This window comes from Ornithodoros turicata, chromosome 7, assembly GCF_037126465.1.
Source record: "Ornithodoros turicata isolate Travis chromosome 7, ASM3712646v1, whole genome shotgun sequence".
Taxonomy (NCBI): Eukaryota; Metazoa; Arthropoda; class Arachnida; order Ixodida; family Argasidae; genus Ornithodoros; species Ornithodoros turicata.
The window spans coordinates 47,754,747-47,769,251 of record NC_088207.1 but is presented as its reverse complement, the minus strand read 5'-3'; the positions used below and the strand labels follow the sequence as shown (position 1 = coordinate 47,769,251).

The window sequence follows — 14,505 nt, the reverse complement described above, 5'->3', positions numbered from 1 at the left end:
GCGATTGTTGTTCACTTTTGTTTTACGTTTGCCTTTGTGCTCGCGCCCAAAGATAGCTATAGTGTTTGTAGTCCTGAAGTGCATCGATGTGTGATCATTGCTTGTGCTAACGAAGATTACGCTGTCTGTTTGTGACCATGCTCCAATCATCACGTTTTTCAATTATAACGGCTGCATTCCTTTTTCTCTTCAATTGCGACAGTCATCTATGTTCCAGAGAATGATTTGCTGCTCCTGATGGCTATACGTATATAGCCGACCATTTCGTTTTTGACCCAGTGTTATGCGCACGCAGCTTAGTTTTGCCACCGAACTTCATGAACAATGCGAAAACTTCGACAGTGTTGCCCGAAGCTTCCCGTTTTAATTTTCTCAAACTACGAGCGCGATTGGGACAAAAAAGAAAAGAGAAAAGCGACGTAAGTGTAAGGCTCTGATTATCAGACACATTTTCTGAGATTGTGAATCCACCGCTTTATCGTACCTGTAACTCATGCTCCAGAGTACATCGCTCTGAAGGAGCGAATATCGTTTATCCAGAAACGAATTCCAGCATGGCAGTTTATAGGAAGGAAACAACACACGAGGCAGTTTGTCTCACTTTTCTGGTTCTGTACAACCATAAGATACGTTTATTTGAAGACGCCTTCAAAATAATATACACCATCGGACACATGGAACGCCACTCAGAGAGAACATCGACAAGGAATGTTCTCGACTTCACGCCTGTACAACTTTAATGAACGTCTCTTCTCATGTTCATAAATCTCATTTTACAGATGACATGATGCTTTTGCACGTGTGCGAATATGTACAATCTGTGGCCCAGGCACACGTGGCAGCGGTAAGTTCAGCCTTTCCTTCTCTACACATGTTACATTACTTAAATAACGCCACTTAAAGGCACAGCCCCGGAGCATCCTTGCCACGCCGCATGCTGGCGGGAAATTCTTCCGTGGCTTTGTAAAAAAAAAAAAAAAAAGGAAACAACAGCATTTGGAAGCTCGGTACTGCTAGCAGTACCGAGATGAAGGGAGTATACAGCAGGACTCTACGTCAGAATACCAAGTAACGCAAAAGCGTGTAGGGAAAGGGGAGGGTTAGCAAGAGGAGGATGTGTATGGTATTCGACGACAGGTGGCGTGGTCAAGGCGCTCGTGGACTGCCCCTTTAAAGCTTTCCTGTCAACGCTTGGTCTCACTAAGAAGGGCAGTGATGACGCGGAGAGACATTATTTGCGACACACGCAATGAATCGAGTGGCGCGAAATATAAATAAATAGGTACATTAAGTTTCTCTCATAGTTATGCCAGGTGATTTTTCTGTTTTTCTTTTTCGACTGTAAATACCCACTCATCGAGATATTAATTCATGTTTTTTTTATTGATTTTGGCGCTTGATGGCAGCGTTCTAGTTAATAAATAGTTTGTGCTGTACTTGAGCTCATACAGTATTGTATTGTATTGGGGGAAACAAAAGAGAGCAAGAAAAACGTGGAGATGTAGAGTTCACCAACAAGGATGCCCGCCACTCTATAGCACTTATAGTGAAAGATAACGAAGGAAATGGAAAAAGAAATAAGCGTAGAAAGATGAGCTGATGAGCTCATACCGTAGCATGCCCATGATGACATTCCTTTTTTCTTTCAAGTTTGCTTTAGGTCGGCATTTTCTTCTGTAGAGAAAGGAAATGGTAATCAGGATGCAACCGCTTGGCTTCAAAAGATTGAGGTAGTCCAATATGTAATAAAATTGCAATCTATCTAAGACTGCAGTTGCGGCAAGCGTTTGGAACGCTACTTTCCGAACAAATTCCAGGTACCTTCCAAGGTCTCCATTGGCGAAAGACCGTACAATGTGATTTCTGGCGAGCGCGAAGCTGTGCATTGAGGCAGCTCCTCAAAACCACACTATCGAACACCACTCGAGAGAACGGCACAGCACCACTCGGCGAACAACGGGCCACAAGATATACGAGAGAGATCACAGTTTGAACGAAGCTTGAGACCACAGTCCTCCACGGCGGTCGCTTAGCCCCGGAGTCCCGGAGTTCAAATCACGCAATGAGTTCAACCTTTTAAACACCACCTATACACGTGAAGCCGCTTTAGAAAACCACCGCTAGGTGAGAATCTGTTGGTTCATAGAAGGGTCCGCTTGGTGGTACCACGTGTACTGCGGCATATAACCTGACATGGCGACCGCTTTAGCAGGATGCATGTCCCAAGTGTTGAGTGGTGGCGACATGGCTGGCGGCGTGAGACTTGTCGCCGTGCCTGGAGGCATGTGCTGGTGATGCTGATGGGGGTGCGGATGATGGTGGTTGGGCATCGGTGGACTTTGAGGGCCGGGTGACGGTTCACTGGGCGACTGCGGCGTGCCCGCAGAAGCCGGAGGACCCAACGACGGTGGTCCGGGAGTTCCTGGCGCCGGGTTAGGGGTGTGTGGCGGCTGTGTGGGCGTCCGAGGCGTCCCAGCGCCGCCTCCGCTGCCTCCGTTGGCGCCTCCGTTACCGCTACCCGGAGTTGGGGGCGCTCCGCCGCCACCCTGCTGCTGAGCCTTGAGCATCTTCTTGTATTTTGACCGTCGGTTCTGGAACCAGATCTTGACCTGAAAGGACAAGAGCGAAATATTTAGAATAACGTCCTTCCGAAATCTTATTGAAACCAGCCCCATGACACAGCTCCCACCTCCAGCATAAAAGAGGAAAAACTGACCTATACGCTCTGCATTTTAATTGTTTCCGTAACTCTGTTTTCTTTCGTTTATGAGTGGTTTTTTGTAGGGGATACCAGGTCCCATCCTGCAGGGAACAACTTCTCCTCTTTTTTTCTTAAAGGTTCATCCGGCACGATTAAGAATGGCAAAGTTACGAGATATTTGAAGTACTATGAGGTTGTACTTAGTATCGCATCAGAGTGTGCGGAAATGAGGTTCAGTGCAAACATCATGATGGGAACAAGAAAAAAAAAAAAAAATCTGACGACGTAAGCTGCGGATCACTGATAACATTCCTTGCCCGCGTACCACAGCATAATCACCAGGGAGGAGTTAGTGTAATAACCATCCGAATTTTTGCGGTGGTGTGCAATGTTTAATATAGGGTTCATGGACTACGTCCCAAAAATCACTGATTAATAAGATGGGAAAAATGTCCCAGTGCATAACGTTGTTATATTAGCTTTATAATTCTTCGCAACGCACTGGAATGTGAAGCTATAAAAGCATGAAGCTTGAGATTAGCTAAAGAACGTGGTTGGATAGGTCCGGTTCGTTTGTTGCAGTTCCATCAAATATAACGTCTCCAATATTCCGACAACGAAGTAAACAGAAGGGAAACAAACGACAAAAGCGAAATAAATCATTGACGTTGTGCTCGACGTGAAAGTGTCATGACCCGTAACATCCTAGAAAACGGACAATATCAAAATCGTTGCGCCAACATTGGTCAACATTGGTCATCAACCACGAAATCTATTTCAAATAAAAGAGATCCGAATTGGATGGTGTATTTACACCAAACACATTTCTTCTGCGCCGCTAAAAATCATTTTCTACGCTGAACCAAAAACGTCCTTGACTGCAACGAAAACAAGATAAAGAAAAAAATCGTCTACCGCGAGGCAAACTACGTACGTCACTTTCCTGAACCTTCACGTTTTTATATACATACTTCTTCCATCGGCAACACAATAGGATCGCGTCCTTGCTTTCGCAATTCCTTCACTCGAAACAGACAGAGCCCACGACAAGGTCCAAGACGAGGGGCAAGGAAACAAAGAAGAAAGCCAGAGCACGCAACAGCATGAAAAAAAGAAGAGAGTTGTTGGCAGAAGAAGGCGTGGATTCCGCGAGTACGCGGATCGCCGGCGTCCGTCCGTCATACACGAAGCAGCGCTGCACATGCAGACACTTCTTTCCCGGTGCCGACAGCCAGCGAGATGCCTGCAACGCCCATGAAGACAAGAACGCCACAGGGGCAGCCAGATCACGATCAGGAAGAGAGATCAACAAACGAACAAAAAAGCCAAATGGTGCACGGTCATCAACATGCACTGCGATTTCTCCGCATACTCTTCATGGCTTAGTACAAAAAACGCAACAATAAAGAAAAAAAAAAAGGCGCAGCAGAAACACTAAGCATCATCTGCCATGTCTCGTTATATGCTTTCAGGGATGGTGCTTCTTCCGCTGCAGCAGCAGCAGGTGAAACGTATCTAGATGTGATGGTTTCTAGAACAATCGGACGCATTCCCTCAAAGCGTTCCACGATGTGGGATGGCTTTCAGGATAGCTGTGAAAGTAGAAGCTGGACATCGGGCAGTCTTGTCGGATGTCTGGAGTATCTGTAGCGAGAAGAGAGAGAGAAAAATCCTTCTCTTCTGATATGGACATGGTGGTGGTGCGATGAACCGAATGGATGCTCATCCGAGGAGAGAGCAATGCCTCCTTGCTTGCTGGTGTCAGACTTTCATAGGTTTTTTAATTTGTATTCGTACAAATGGACGGGTATTGGATGATAAAATTTCAAAATCGTGCAGAGTAATAAATTGCACAAGCTTTCTTTGCCTCGAACAAGATGTTCCTTGCGTGAAGACACCATGGAAGGCTTCAAGTAGTCAGGCAATGGCAACATCTCGAATGGCGATTTTTGTCGTTTTTCATTTATTTTAAATTTATTTTTCATATTCAATTTCCTTAGTCGCAATAGAGCAGAGGTACACTGGTGACCAGTTCCAACTCACGTCCTCACAGCTTTTTTTCTTTCTTGTGCACATCATCATCAAATGTTTCTTGTTGGAGAAAAAGTAACAGATAAGAAACGAAATATAAGTTGACACCAGTGACTAATTAGTGGATTTGTCGTTCAAACAACTATAGAAACAGAATGCGTCTTCCAGAAAGTAACTTGTGCGACTTGTACTTTGGCGAAGTACACAGTGAGAAAGCGCAGGTCAGGATAACACAAGACCTTCACGAAGCAGCGGATCCTTACAGCCTGTATAATAAGATTTGTTCAATTCCTGCACCTACGCGGAGAAGCCAAAACATGGCAATTCACTTGCTTCAATGGTTGTCCCAAAATATCAGGACATTGCATGGCACAAACAAGAATCGCCATTACAATAATACAGAGTGCACCGTACGAACAGGATGACCGGAAGCCAAGCCCACAGCAATCTCAGCATCCACGCATGCATCGACTTCCCCACGGAAGACCCGAAGCCCTGTAGTTGCGTATGAGGAACGGCTATCCAGATTGCACCACGTGATAATATAGAGGTTCGATCAACGTATGAAAGCAGAGAGAAAAAGAAGAAAGAACGCACTGGCCCCGAGGCAATGGCGTAATTCCTCTTAGCCCGCATCTAGAACGGACGAGACGCCGCCTGAGACAGTCCTTGACGTCTCAAAGTGGAACATGGAAAGTATACATGGGTTGTCCTGCTCTAATTGGGAAATTACACGCCGCTGACTGGCCTGCCCTGCATCAATGTTATGTCAACCGATGACATCATTCTGATGCTTGAATGGCAACCGATTGTACGTATACCACACGTGCGTGCGCAAGTTGCCAACCCGTTGATGCTCAGATTAATGAGCCACGTGTAGCACCATATTTTCTGCCGCATTAACGATGAAGATTTTTTTTCGCTGTCATCATCATCATCATCATCATCATCACGCTATGAACAGTGTGACTAGTGTGACTAGGAACCCAGGACAGAGTGATACGAGTCTATATAGTTCCCGACTCACAACTCAAACCGTAATAGCAACCGCCAGCTACAGAAACTCCTGCCGTTCAGAGGTGTGTAAACTTTCGTAGCCGTATATTTACGCCCAACAAGATACATTACTCAAGCTGGTAGTTACAACATATGTTCCAACCTTAAAATATCTCCACATGACCAGTTATTTTTTCACGTAGATGGCCAAATCCGCACCAATAAACGCCATATAGACTAAGTGACCAGGCCAGACAGACAGACAGACGTCCCAGGCTTAATTTACTAATTGTCGGCCAACCTCACCAATGAGCCGCATGCATCGATATCAGTATGTGTCAAGCGTCCACAAACGAATGGGCAGACGGAACTGCACAATTATTAGCTCGACTCGTGCCACGTTACGAATGCCGGAGCACTCCACCGTTCATCACTCATGGTAATGTGGGTATCCATTGTGAATTCCGACCCCATGCTCGACCACGGCGAAAGCGTATCCAGCTACAACAGCCCATTTGCCCTCCGAGGTGCAGAGGTGCTGGGTCTTAGTAAGCGCATGCAGTGCTGCCGACGGATCCAGTCAGACGTTACAAACGAATACGCATGCAGGTTGGTGGTGCATGGGTAATACAAGGCTAGCAATTAGCTTCGCTCAGACATGACTGAAATGGATATGAAACCTTTCATATGTGGGAGACGGTATCGACGTGTGCGCAGAGCCATCAAAGCTCCACGTCGCACAGTCGGCATGGGGAATGGACCCGCAGTTGTTGTGGGAGCAATGCGCAATTATTCCTCTCAAATTGCCGGGGAAATAGTGCAGAAGTCATTGACATTTGCGATTTGGCGCAGAAAATGCGATTAGCATCGCAGGGATTTTTTTTCTTTTCATTTAATGACGTGTGGAGATAGGTACAATTTATGCTCTGCGTCCATGGCTCACGCCGTATGTAAGGGACTTTTATGATGGTTTTTATTATGGTTTGGTCATGATTTTTATGCTCGGTTGTATACAGTGCTCCCCATCTGGCTTGCGGTGCTAGCGAGTATGAGGCAATGACAACAACAACGGCATGGGTGATGAATGATGACGGGGTGTTCTACGACTGGCGGCGATAATATTCATAACAAGTGAGCCTATAGTGCCAATTTTCGATATTGTGAATTTTAAATTAACGTGTACATTAATTTAAACGTTTCCTGATATGCGCCGTACATAAGCTTCCTTACGCAACTTGCTAAAGGGAACTTGCAAAAATTTCATCAGCTGCGAGCTACACAGAAAAGCTATACGTACATATTGCCATATGCTATATAGGACAGCTCTAACTAGAAATGGACAACCACCGACAAGAGCTTACTAATTAAGCCACCCGAAATAGTACCTTAACTACCTAGCTTACTTGGGCAAGTACTCGTCTTTCCCTACTTACGTTTTCTTTGTTCACGGGAACAGGGTATAGATGCAGATGTGCAGGAGCTCAGTTCCCTCCGGGGTATAAAATACTCCGAGAGTATGGATATGAGGCACCGTCGTCTAACTACGCCAGCAGCCGTCGTATCGCATATGCATCAGGGAAACTACGTTTTTTTGCCCTCTCTCTCTTTCCTTGGGAAAATGGATCACCTCGCCGGGGTTTCTACCGTCGGGTGGCCCCACGAGCATCGATCAAGAGTATCCCAGTGTCCAACGCCCATCTTGAAGACGTGGGAGGAGTTCCACACGGATAACCTATGCAAGTGTCCTCAGCTGTGAAACAATAAACCGCAACCTAAAGCCTCCAGGAAGAGAGAAGGGCGATAACAGGAAGGAGAGCCTGATAAAACGAGTTCCAACTAACACGGGGCAACTATATAAGGAGGAGAAAGTGCAAAAATTTCCTGACTTTTTCTCTTACGCCATTCAGTTCGAACTGCATGCATGCACAATAGCGGTGATGATGCGCAAGAAATACAGGGGGTATACCGCCATCTAATAACCCATTCTTGAAGTAATGAGCAACAACAAAAATACAAGAGATGACTGTGAGGAAGCGAGGAGGATCAGTGAAGTGATGAAGATGAACGGCGCAAAATCAAAAAAGATATACAACCGAAGATAATATAATCCGCTTCTGATATATTGATACCAAACGCAGAAATTATGAGACAGAATCAATCAGGTATACTTTGAAGTATGAATAGGCCACGAATCATTTCTCTGGCAATAGTTTCGTTGCACGATATAAGTAAATAAAGACCAGCAGAGCGTATACATGTGACATAATACAGCCCCTTCTCTGTACCATATTATCGGTACCACCTAATATCTACAAAATCCATCTCTACTATAGTTCTGTGTTGACAATTAAAGAAGACTACCAGGGACTGACAAGTCGTCGCATTCTGTAGCACGAGGGAAGGGTCAGGAAGGTCCGGATGTCTGATGAGGGGGCCCCTCTACCGCTGTTTGGGTGACGGAGACAATAGTGGACCACACAACAGAGTGACAGTGTGAGAAAAATTAGGAACGTGGGGGACTGGGCCTGACAACCAGTCAGCTCACTCGCCTTTTATTTCCGACAGCAGCCCAATCTCCCCACATACCGCACGTCGGCTCACTTCATGTAAGTCATAAGTGCTCGTCTTACAGCATGGTCTAGAATGCCACAATGTTTGATCCCTCACCCAAGCAGAACAAATGTAGCACTTAACTGAATTGAATTAGTCTTTATGAGCATATACATTAATTGATCCACTGGAACTCTAAGTACTCTGGAGCACAAGGCTTACATACCATGTATAATTTGCCTCATTCTTCAACATGCGTAAGATGTTCATCAATTGTATAGTGCAAAAGTCACATCGTCCTATAACTGCTTCTACCGATGAAGAATTCACACCCTCTCACATAAACGCGCACGTAGCTACAGCACGGCGAGTTCGCGTAAGCCAGCGCGTGTGCTTTCCCTGCTCTTCCCGAACTACTTGGTATTTTCGGGCAGCCTTCCCCGACGATCCCGAAGCGATGCACTTCAACCGTGGAGTTTGCATCTCGATAAGCCCTGTTCCCACAGCGTCTTTTCAGCAAGAGCACACACAGTGAATGCGATGTCCACTTGGTTGTAGTCTCTTGACTGCGTACCTCCGACACCACAACAAAAGAAGTCAAGCTCCCTCTGGCACTCTTGTCCATCCCAATAGACACGTCCCTCCCAGCAGGTTCTAGTTCCCGCTGTGTCGTCCGTGGTGCTTTCAAGAAGAGATTACCAGGGCATCATGCTTTGCAATCTCTTCCACAGTTTTTCCTTTCAGGATGAAGGATAGATAATTTCTACGACCTGTCACGCGATGTCAGCTTTCCAAAAGCGAAATGCGTGACTACATCCAGCTGCATGTGTAAATAGTTCTGTTAAGAGGGGGAACGATAAAGGTGTCAACAAGCTGTACGTGCGAGCGTTCGGCTTCGTCTAGAGCGTTTACCGCGAACGATAGAGGTATAGAATAGGGTATAGTAGCAGAATAGTGTAGAAGGAGTATAGGTCCGTGGGTTCTATGCCTTACAACAGTTTGGGATTTTACATTGGAAGGGGACAGTTATAGTGAGTTACGCCTATACACTCGGTCTGTAGATCTGGTTGGTTGGTTGGTAAAACAAAGAAAAATATGGAGATGTTGGCCCAACTCTAGGGCCGGCTACTCCAGTACGCTTATGTAGTTCAATTCACCCCATAGTAACGGTTCTTTAACGTGAGCGGAAGTTTTAAAGGTACCGTAGGGGTATGGTGCCGGCCTATAGTTTAACAGCTTGTTGCTTGTAAACCCAGCGCAACAAATTATACAAGTGACAAGGAACGCGAAATATTTTTAGTTTGCTACAAAAATTGCGGTAAAACGGCTCGGTGCGATGTCTGGTGGGAAGTAATCCCCAATTCGTCAAGCAACAGTGATCTATGTTCCGGACTGGCTTGCTGCTCCTGATGGCTACGTAGCCGACTTCTTTTGTTTCAGACACAGTGTTATGCGCTTGCAATGTAGTTTTGCCGCCGTACGTGCCGAGCAATGCGCAGTTGGTGGCTACTTCGACACAGTGTTGCCGGTAATTTTCAATTCTCTACGTTCCCGACTGGCTTGCTGCTCCCGGTGGCTACGTAGCCGACTTCTTTTGTTCCAGACAGTGTTATGCGCATGCAATGTAGTTTTGCTGCCGTACTTGGCGAGCAATTTTAATTTTCTAAAAAAAAAAACGTGGGCGCAATCGCAACGAAAATTGAGACGCGAGAGTACTGAGGGCTCAGGCTATCGAATAGATACAGTTCTGAGATTGTAGCTCTATTACTTCACAGCTTGCTGTATTGCTTTATTTTTATTGCTTCATATCACAGTTGCCGATATTGAAAAGCCCTCTCACCTACATGTATGCAAAGCTAACGCGCACAACGACGCCAACGTTTTCTTCCTTTCTTTTCTTTTTTTTAAATATTGCGATCTGTCCTGAATGCTACTTTTCCCTTCCTCCACCTTGTACGGATTCGGTGCATGAGTTGGTGACGAAGACGAAGAAGAATAAATTGCGATACGGAGATCGTGTACGTAAACAGAGATTTTTTTTTTTTAGTTTGAACTTGAGGAACAGATATTTTGCTATCTGTGTCCTTCATGCTCATGTGTCCGTCTACTGATCCCGTTAAAGGTTGGTAGAATCAATGCTGTACACTTCAAGAATGTCGCCCCCAGGGGGGAATGAGCCGACAACCTTCGTCGCTGTCGTTTGGCACCAAACTGAAAACATCTATGGTACGCACCACAGGGGTATAACGTCGGGTAGACGAGACGAGACCTGCCAACACTGGCGACACGTTGGGTAAAGGACAGATAATTTCTACGACCTGCCACGGCTACGGTACCATGCGCTTTTTTCCTTACTGAACGGAGGAAAACGAAAAACACGCGACCGCATAATGACGACGACGAAGACGATTAAACGTGGCCAACGCCAATGGCTAACTTGAAGTTAAATGCCTTCTTTCAGCACCCCCCCCCCCCCCATCTTTCAGTAGCCATTACGTCGAGACTGGGAGGTACCCGGGTTCGAATCCTGGTGACTGCTGTGCTGTCTGGGGTTTTTCCTGTGTTCCTCAGACGCTTTCAGACATATGTCGGCACAGTTCCCTTAGAAGTCAGTCCAGGATGTACATTCCCCCAGGACGTCAGTTGTGACGTTGCCCACATATGTGAGGCCGACAACGGCGAGCCCTTTCACCGTCACCACCACCACCACAATCAGTAGCCATTAAGAGTCTGCCAATCCCGACCGTGCTTTCAGTGGCTCTTTCTGGCTATAGCCGCCATCAGCCTCATCAGCAGCTACTGGCAGCCAGAGAAAGCCTATATTTGAAATTGTCTGAGGCGATTGGCTCAGGCAGACGCAGACGACATTACGACTATGTCATCGTGGCGAAGGAGTGAGATGAGGCATTATAAATGCAATCAATCAATCAATCAATGTGAGTTCGTGTGGTCCATGTCTGTTGCCTGCCTCGGCTAATTCTCGTTGTTCATGAGGCATTACAAGCGGGCTTTCTGCATCTTGGTGCGGTGGCTTGATGTGCTTGATGTCACATCTCATGCTTCTCGTGTAATGGGGTAGGGTACTGCTCTCAAGCGGTGAATCACCCCAGGCCATAGTCATGATTTAGTTGTTGTTGTTGTTGTTGATGTGCACCAGCAGATCCCAATGTTGCGGGCTTGAACACACGCCTAGGACACCAGCAGGTTGATGACTCAATACAAGGTGTTGCGTGCTGATATTTCGACGAATGTTAACGAGCCCTCAGCTGGTCGAAATTAATCCGCAGGACGATCATCCGTGGCGTCGTCTCACTCATTATCACGCCTGCCTCGCAACGTAAAACCGTGGCTTATTAATTAATATGTCATTTCCCCCAACCTCCATCCCTGTCACATGTCGCTTCTGTTCCTCATAGCTCCTGTTCGTCCATTTCTTCGGCCATTGTTTCCACATTTCTTCTTCTTTTTTGCCGCGACTTCTCTTTCTCTATCGTGCCCCTTTTTCTCTTCTTTGCTCCTGCCAGCTACTGGCCGCGCATTTGTTCGGCGAGATCGGGCCAAAGCAATTTTCTCGCTAGTTCGACGCTCTTCTCCGGGTGAGAAAGCGAAAAAAAAAAAAAAAAAAGGAAGAAAGAAAAAGGAAACGCTCGAGGGCTTCAATTGATTCTTTGCCGGTAGCGGCAGTAAATTCGAACAACACAATGCAAGGCGCTAGTCGTCAGAAAACCAAGTTTCCAATTGATCTGCCTGTGGAAAGAGTGACAGCCTGCATGGACGTCGCGCGAGGGAAGGAAAAAAGAATAATGTAGGTGAAGAATTTTAACGTAAAAATAACGCGCGAACAGTGAAGTCATCACCAGTGAGTGCATTGATCGAAATTATACTTGCTTCACGCGAAATGCTGAAATCATGCGTGACCACTAACTACAGTGCACGTTCGAATAGAACGAAATGGACCTCGACAGAATGGCTGATTGATTGATTCGATTGACTGATTCATAATGTGAATGGCGCACGCCAAATACTTCGAGCGTACACCAGAGGGCTAAAGCGATGCAAATGATGGTTAGAGCCGCACAGCATGATAATAATATCTCGCCCTTTGAAATGTTCTCCTCTCACGGAGTTCACGCCTGGATCCAGCAGCGCTTCAAAGACCACTTTTGTCAACAGCGTGGCACTTCTGAGTCCCCCTGCGAATGCACCATCTGCATTTCCTTCCACGTTCATCAAACATGGTCTGGTAAGACATGGATTGAATGAGATACTCATTTTTGTACCTTTACACGTACACCCTTTTTCCGCATGCTTTCTCGATTAATCCACTGTTTACTTTCGAATCGCCCACATAACCTGACAGCGGAAACGCATCATGCTGCGGCCATCTCTCTCTCCCCCCGCGGCGCGTTTCCCCGAATCAAAACTTCATTATCACGCCGCGCGGATTTATGAACAAGACTTTTACAAGACACCACCCAGCGGCGCTGCAGCAGCGCACGATAGGATCGGCCATTAATTTTTCATCCGCAATGAACGATGTGCTCCTAATGTGAGATGCGATAACAAAGTTGACCCTGTGCGGGCAAAAAAAAGAAGCTGGATTTATCGGTTACGTTACTTACGCGCATGAGCAAATAAAAACAAGTGGAAGGGATTAACGACTGTCTGCGTGCGTCATAAGCGGGGAAAACGCGGTTTCTACATTCGGCTGCGGCACAGGAGAGAGTGTGTGTGAGAGAGAGAGAGAGGAAAAAAAAACAGAGTGAGTCCCTTAGATTTTGGACATAATATTCGCATTTCACACCACATGTTTATTATTCTAGGCGACATGACATTTGCCTATATCGCTGTATTTTTATATCCTTTTGTGAAGTTATCCACGCCATATCATGGCAGTTATCCATGGCATGTTAGCAATCTCCGAAAGGTTGCTAGCAGCTGACAATTCATGAATGCACAGTAGCAGGTCGTAATTTTTTTCTATGACTAGCCCCTCTGCGTAACCTTCTTTTGCATATCCCACACCCCTCTTCCGTCCCAGAGATTGATAAATAAAAAAATATATATATTGAAGATTCAAGTGGTGTGGCAATTCGACACCGTTGATACGGTCATCTATCTCGAACATTCCGAAGTGTGTCGATGTTGGGTTCTACATTTTACAAAGAAGACCATTACCACGAAAACTGGCTAGAAATCGGCATTTTCGTTTGCACTGTCATCCACGATAAAGTGAAACAGATGTTCGCGCCTTTAACTTCTTTGTGTAAAGTAACACGCACACACACGCACATTCGCACGCACATACGCACATACATATACATACATACATTACATACATATACTGTAAACATATTTTTATTCGCGATGTATTAATTTTCGCGAATTTAGCGATCACTAAAAAGAACGCGAAAAATTGTACTCGCGAACGTATAGCTTGACGTTTATCCCGCGGAATAAGGAAAGAGCCCCGGAATCGCGAAATTAAATACTCGCGATAACTTCGCGAATGAGAGATTGCGCGATTCGCGAAAATTAATACATCGCGAATAAAAATACCTTTACAGTGTGTTGTCTACACAGCCGTAGAATGTTCCTCGATGGCGAATAAGCTTCCTTGCCGACTTCAGTATCTCGGCCACGAGAACCGACCACAGTCTTAACGACTCCGTGACGTCGAAACATATACGAGACGCTTCACACCTTCTCGTGACGCAGGACGAATCTCAATTTACCACCTCACGTGCCGCAAACAATTACAGCGTATCAATGACCAACACCCCGAGCCCCATTAACCACGGGGTTCCCGTCTCCGATGGCCGGTCGCAGCTCTCTCGTACATGTATCTCCCGCAGAAATCTTTCCCGCTTCAAAAGATAAACTCCATCCTTCCCTGAACACTGCACGGAGCTCGGAGAATGAATGGTGGATTTCGATAACCATCTTCAACTTCACGGACATACCTCAACTGCACGTCAAGAGCGTTTTTTTTTTCCCCTTTTGCCGGGCTTCTTGTTTTTTTCTTCATTGCGCCGTCGGAAGGGGAAAGATGAAAAAAAAATGGCAAGGGAAAGCGGGTAGCATGACCTCGATCCTAGGAAGTTACGGGCAGACTAAAATGAAGTAACTCTGGGATAAAAACAAACAGGACAAAGAAAACGGCACCTCGCGCGTTGGGCACACAGAGGTCGGCCCCTCTCGCTGCGGTTGCCACCCCGCCTGTTCGG

At 46.1% G+C, this 14,505-nt stretch overlaps 1 protein-coding gene across 2 annotated transcripts in view; it reads right to left on the bottom strand.

Moving 5' to 3' along the window:
• Positions 1-597: 597 nt before the first annotated feature.
• The window catches only part of LOC135401330 (homeotic protein distal-less-like), a 50,571-nt gene continuing 36,663 nt past the window's right edge, over positions 598-14,505 (bottom strand). For both annotated transcript variants that reach the window (XM_064633674.1, XM_064633675.1), the window contains one exon: positions 598-2,609. In XM_064633674.1, coding sequence (XP_064489744.1) covers positions 2,121-2,609 — 489 coding nt within the window. In that variant the 3' untranslated portion in view covers positions 598-2,120. The remainder of the gene's footprint in view (positions 2,610-14,505) is intronic.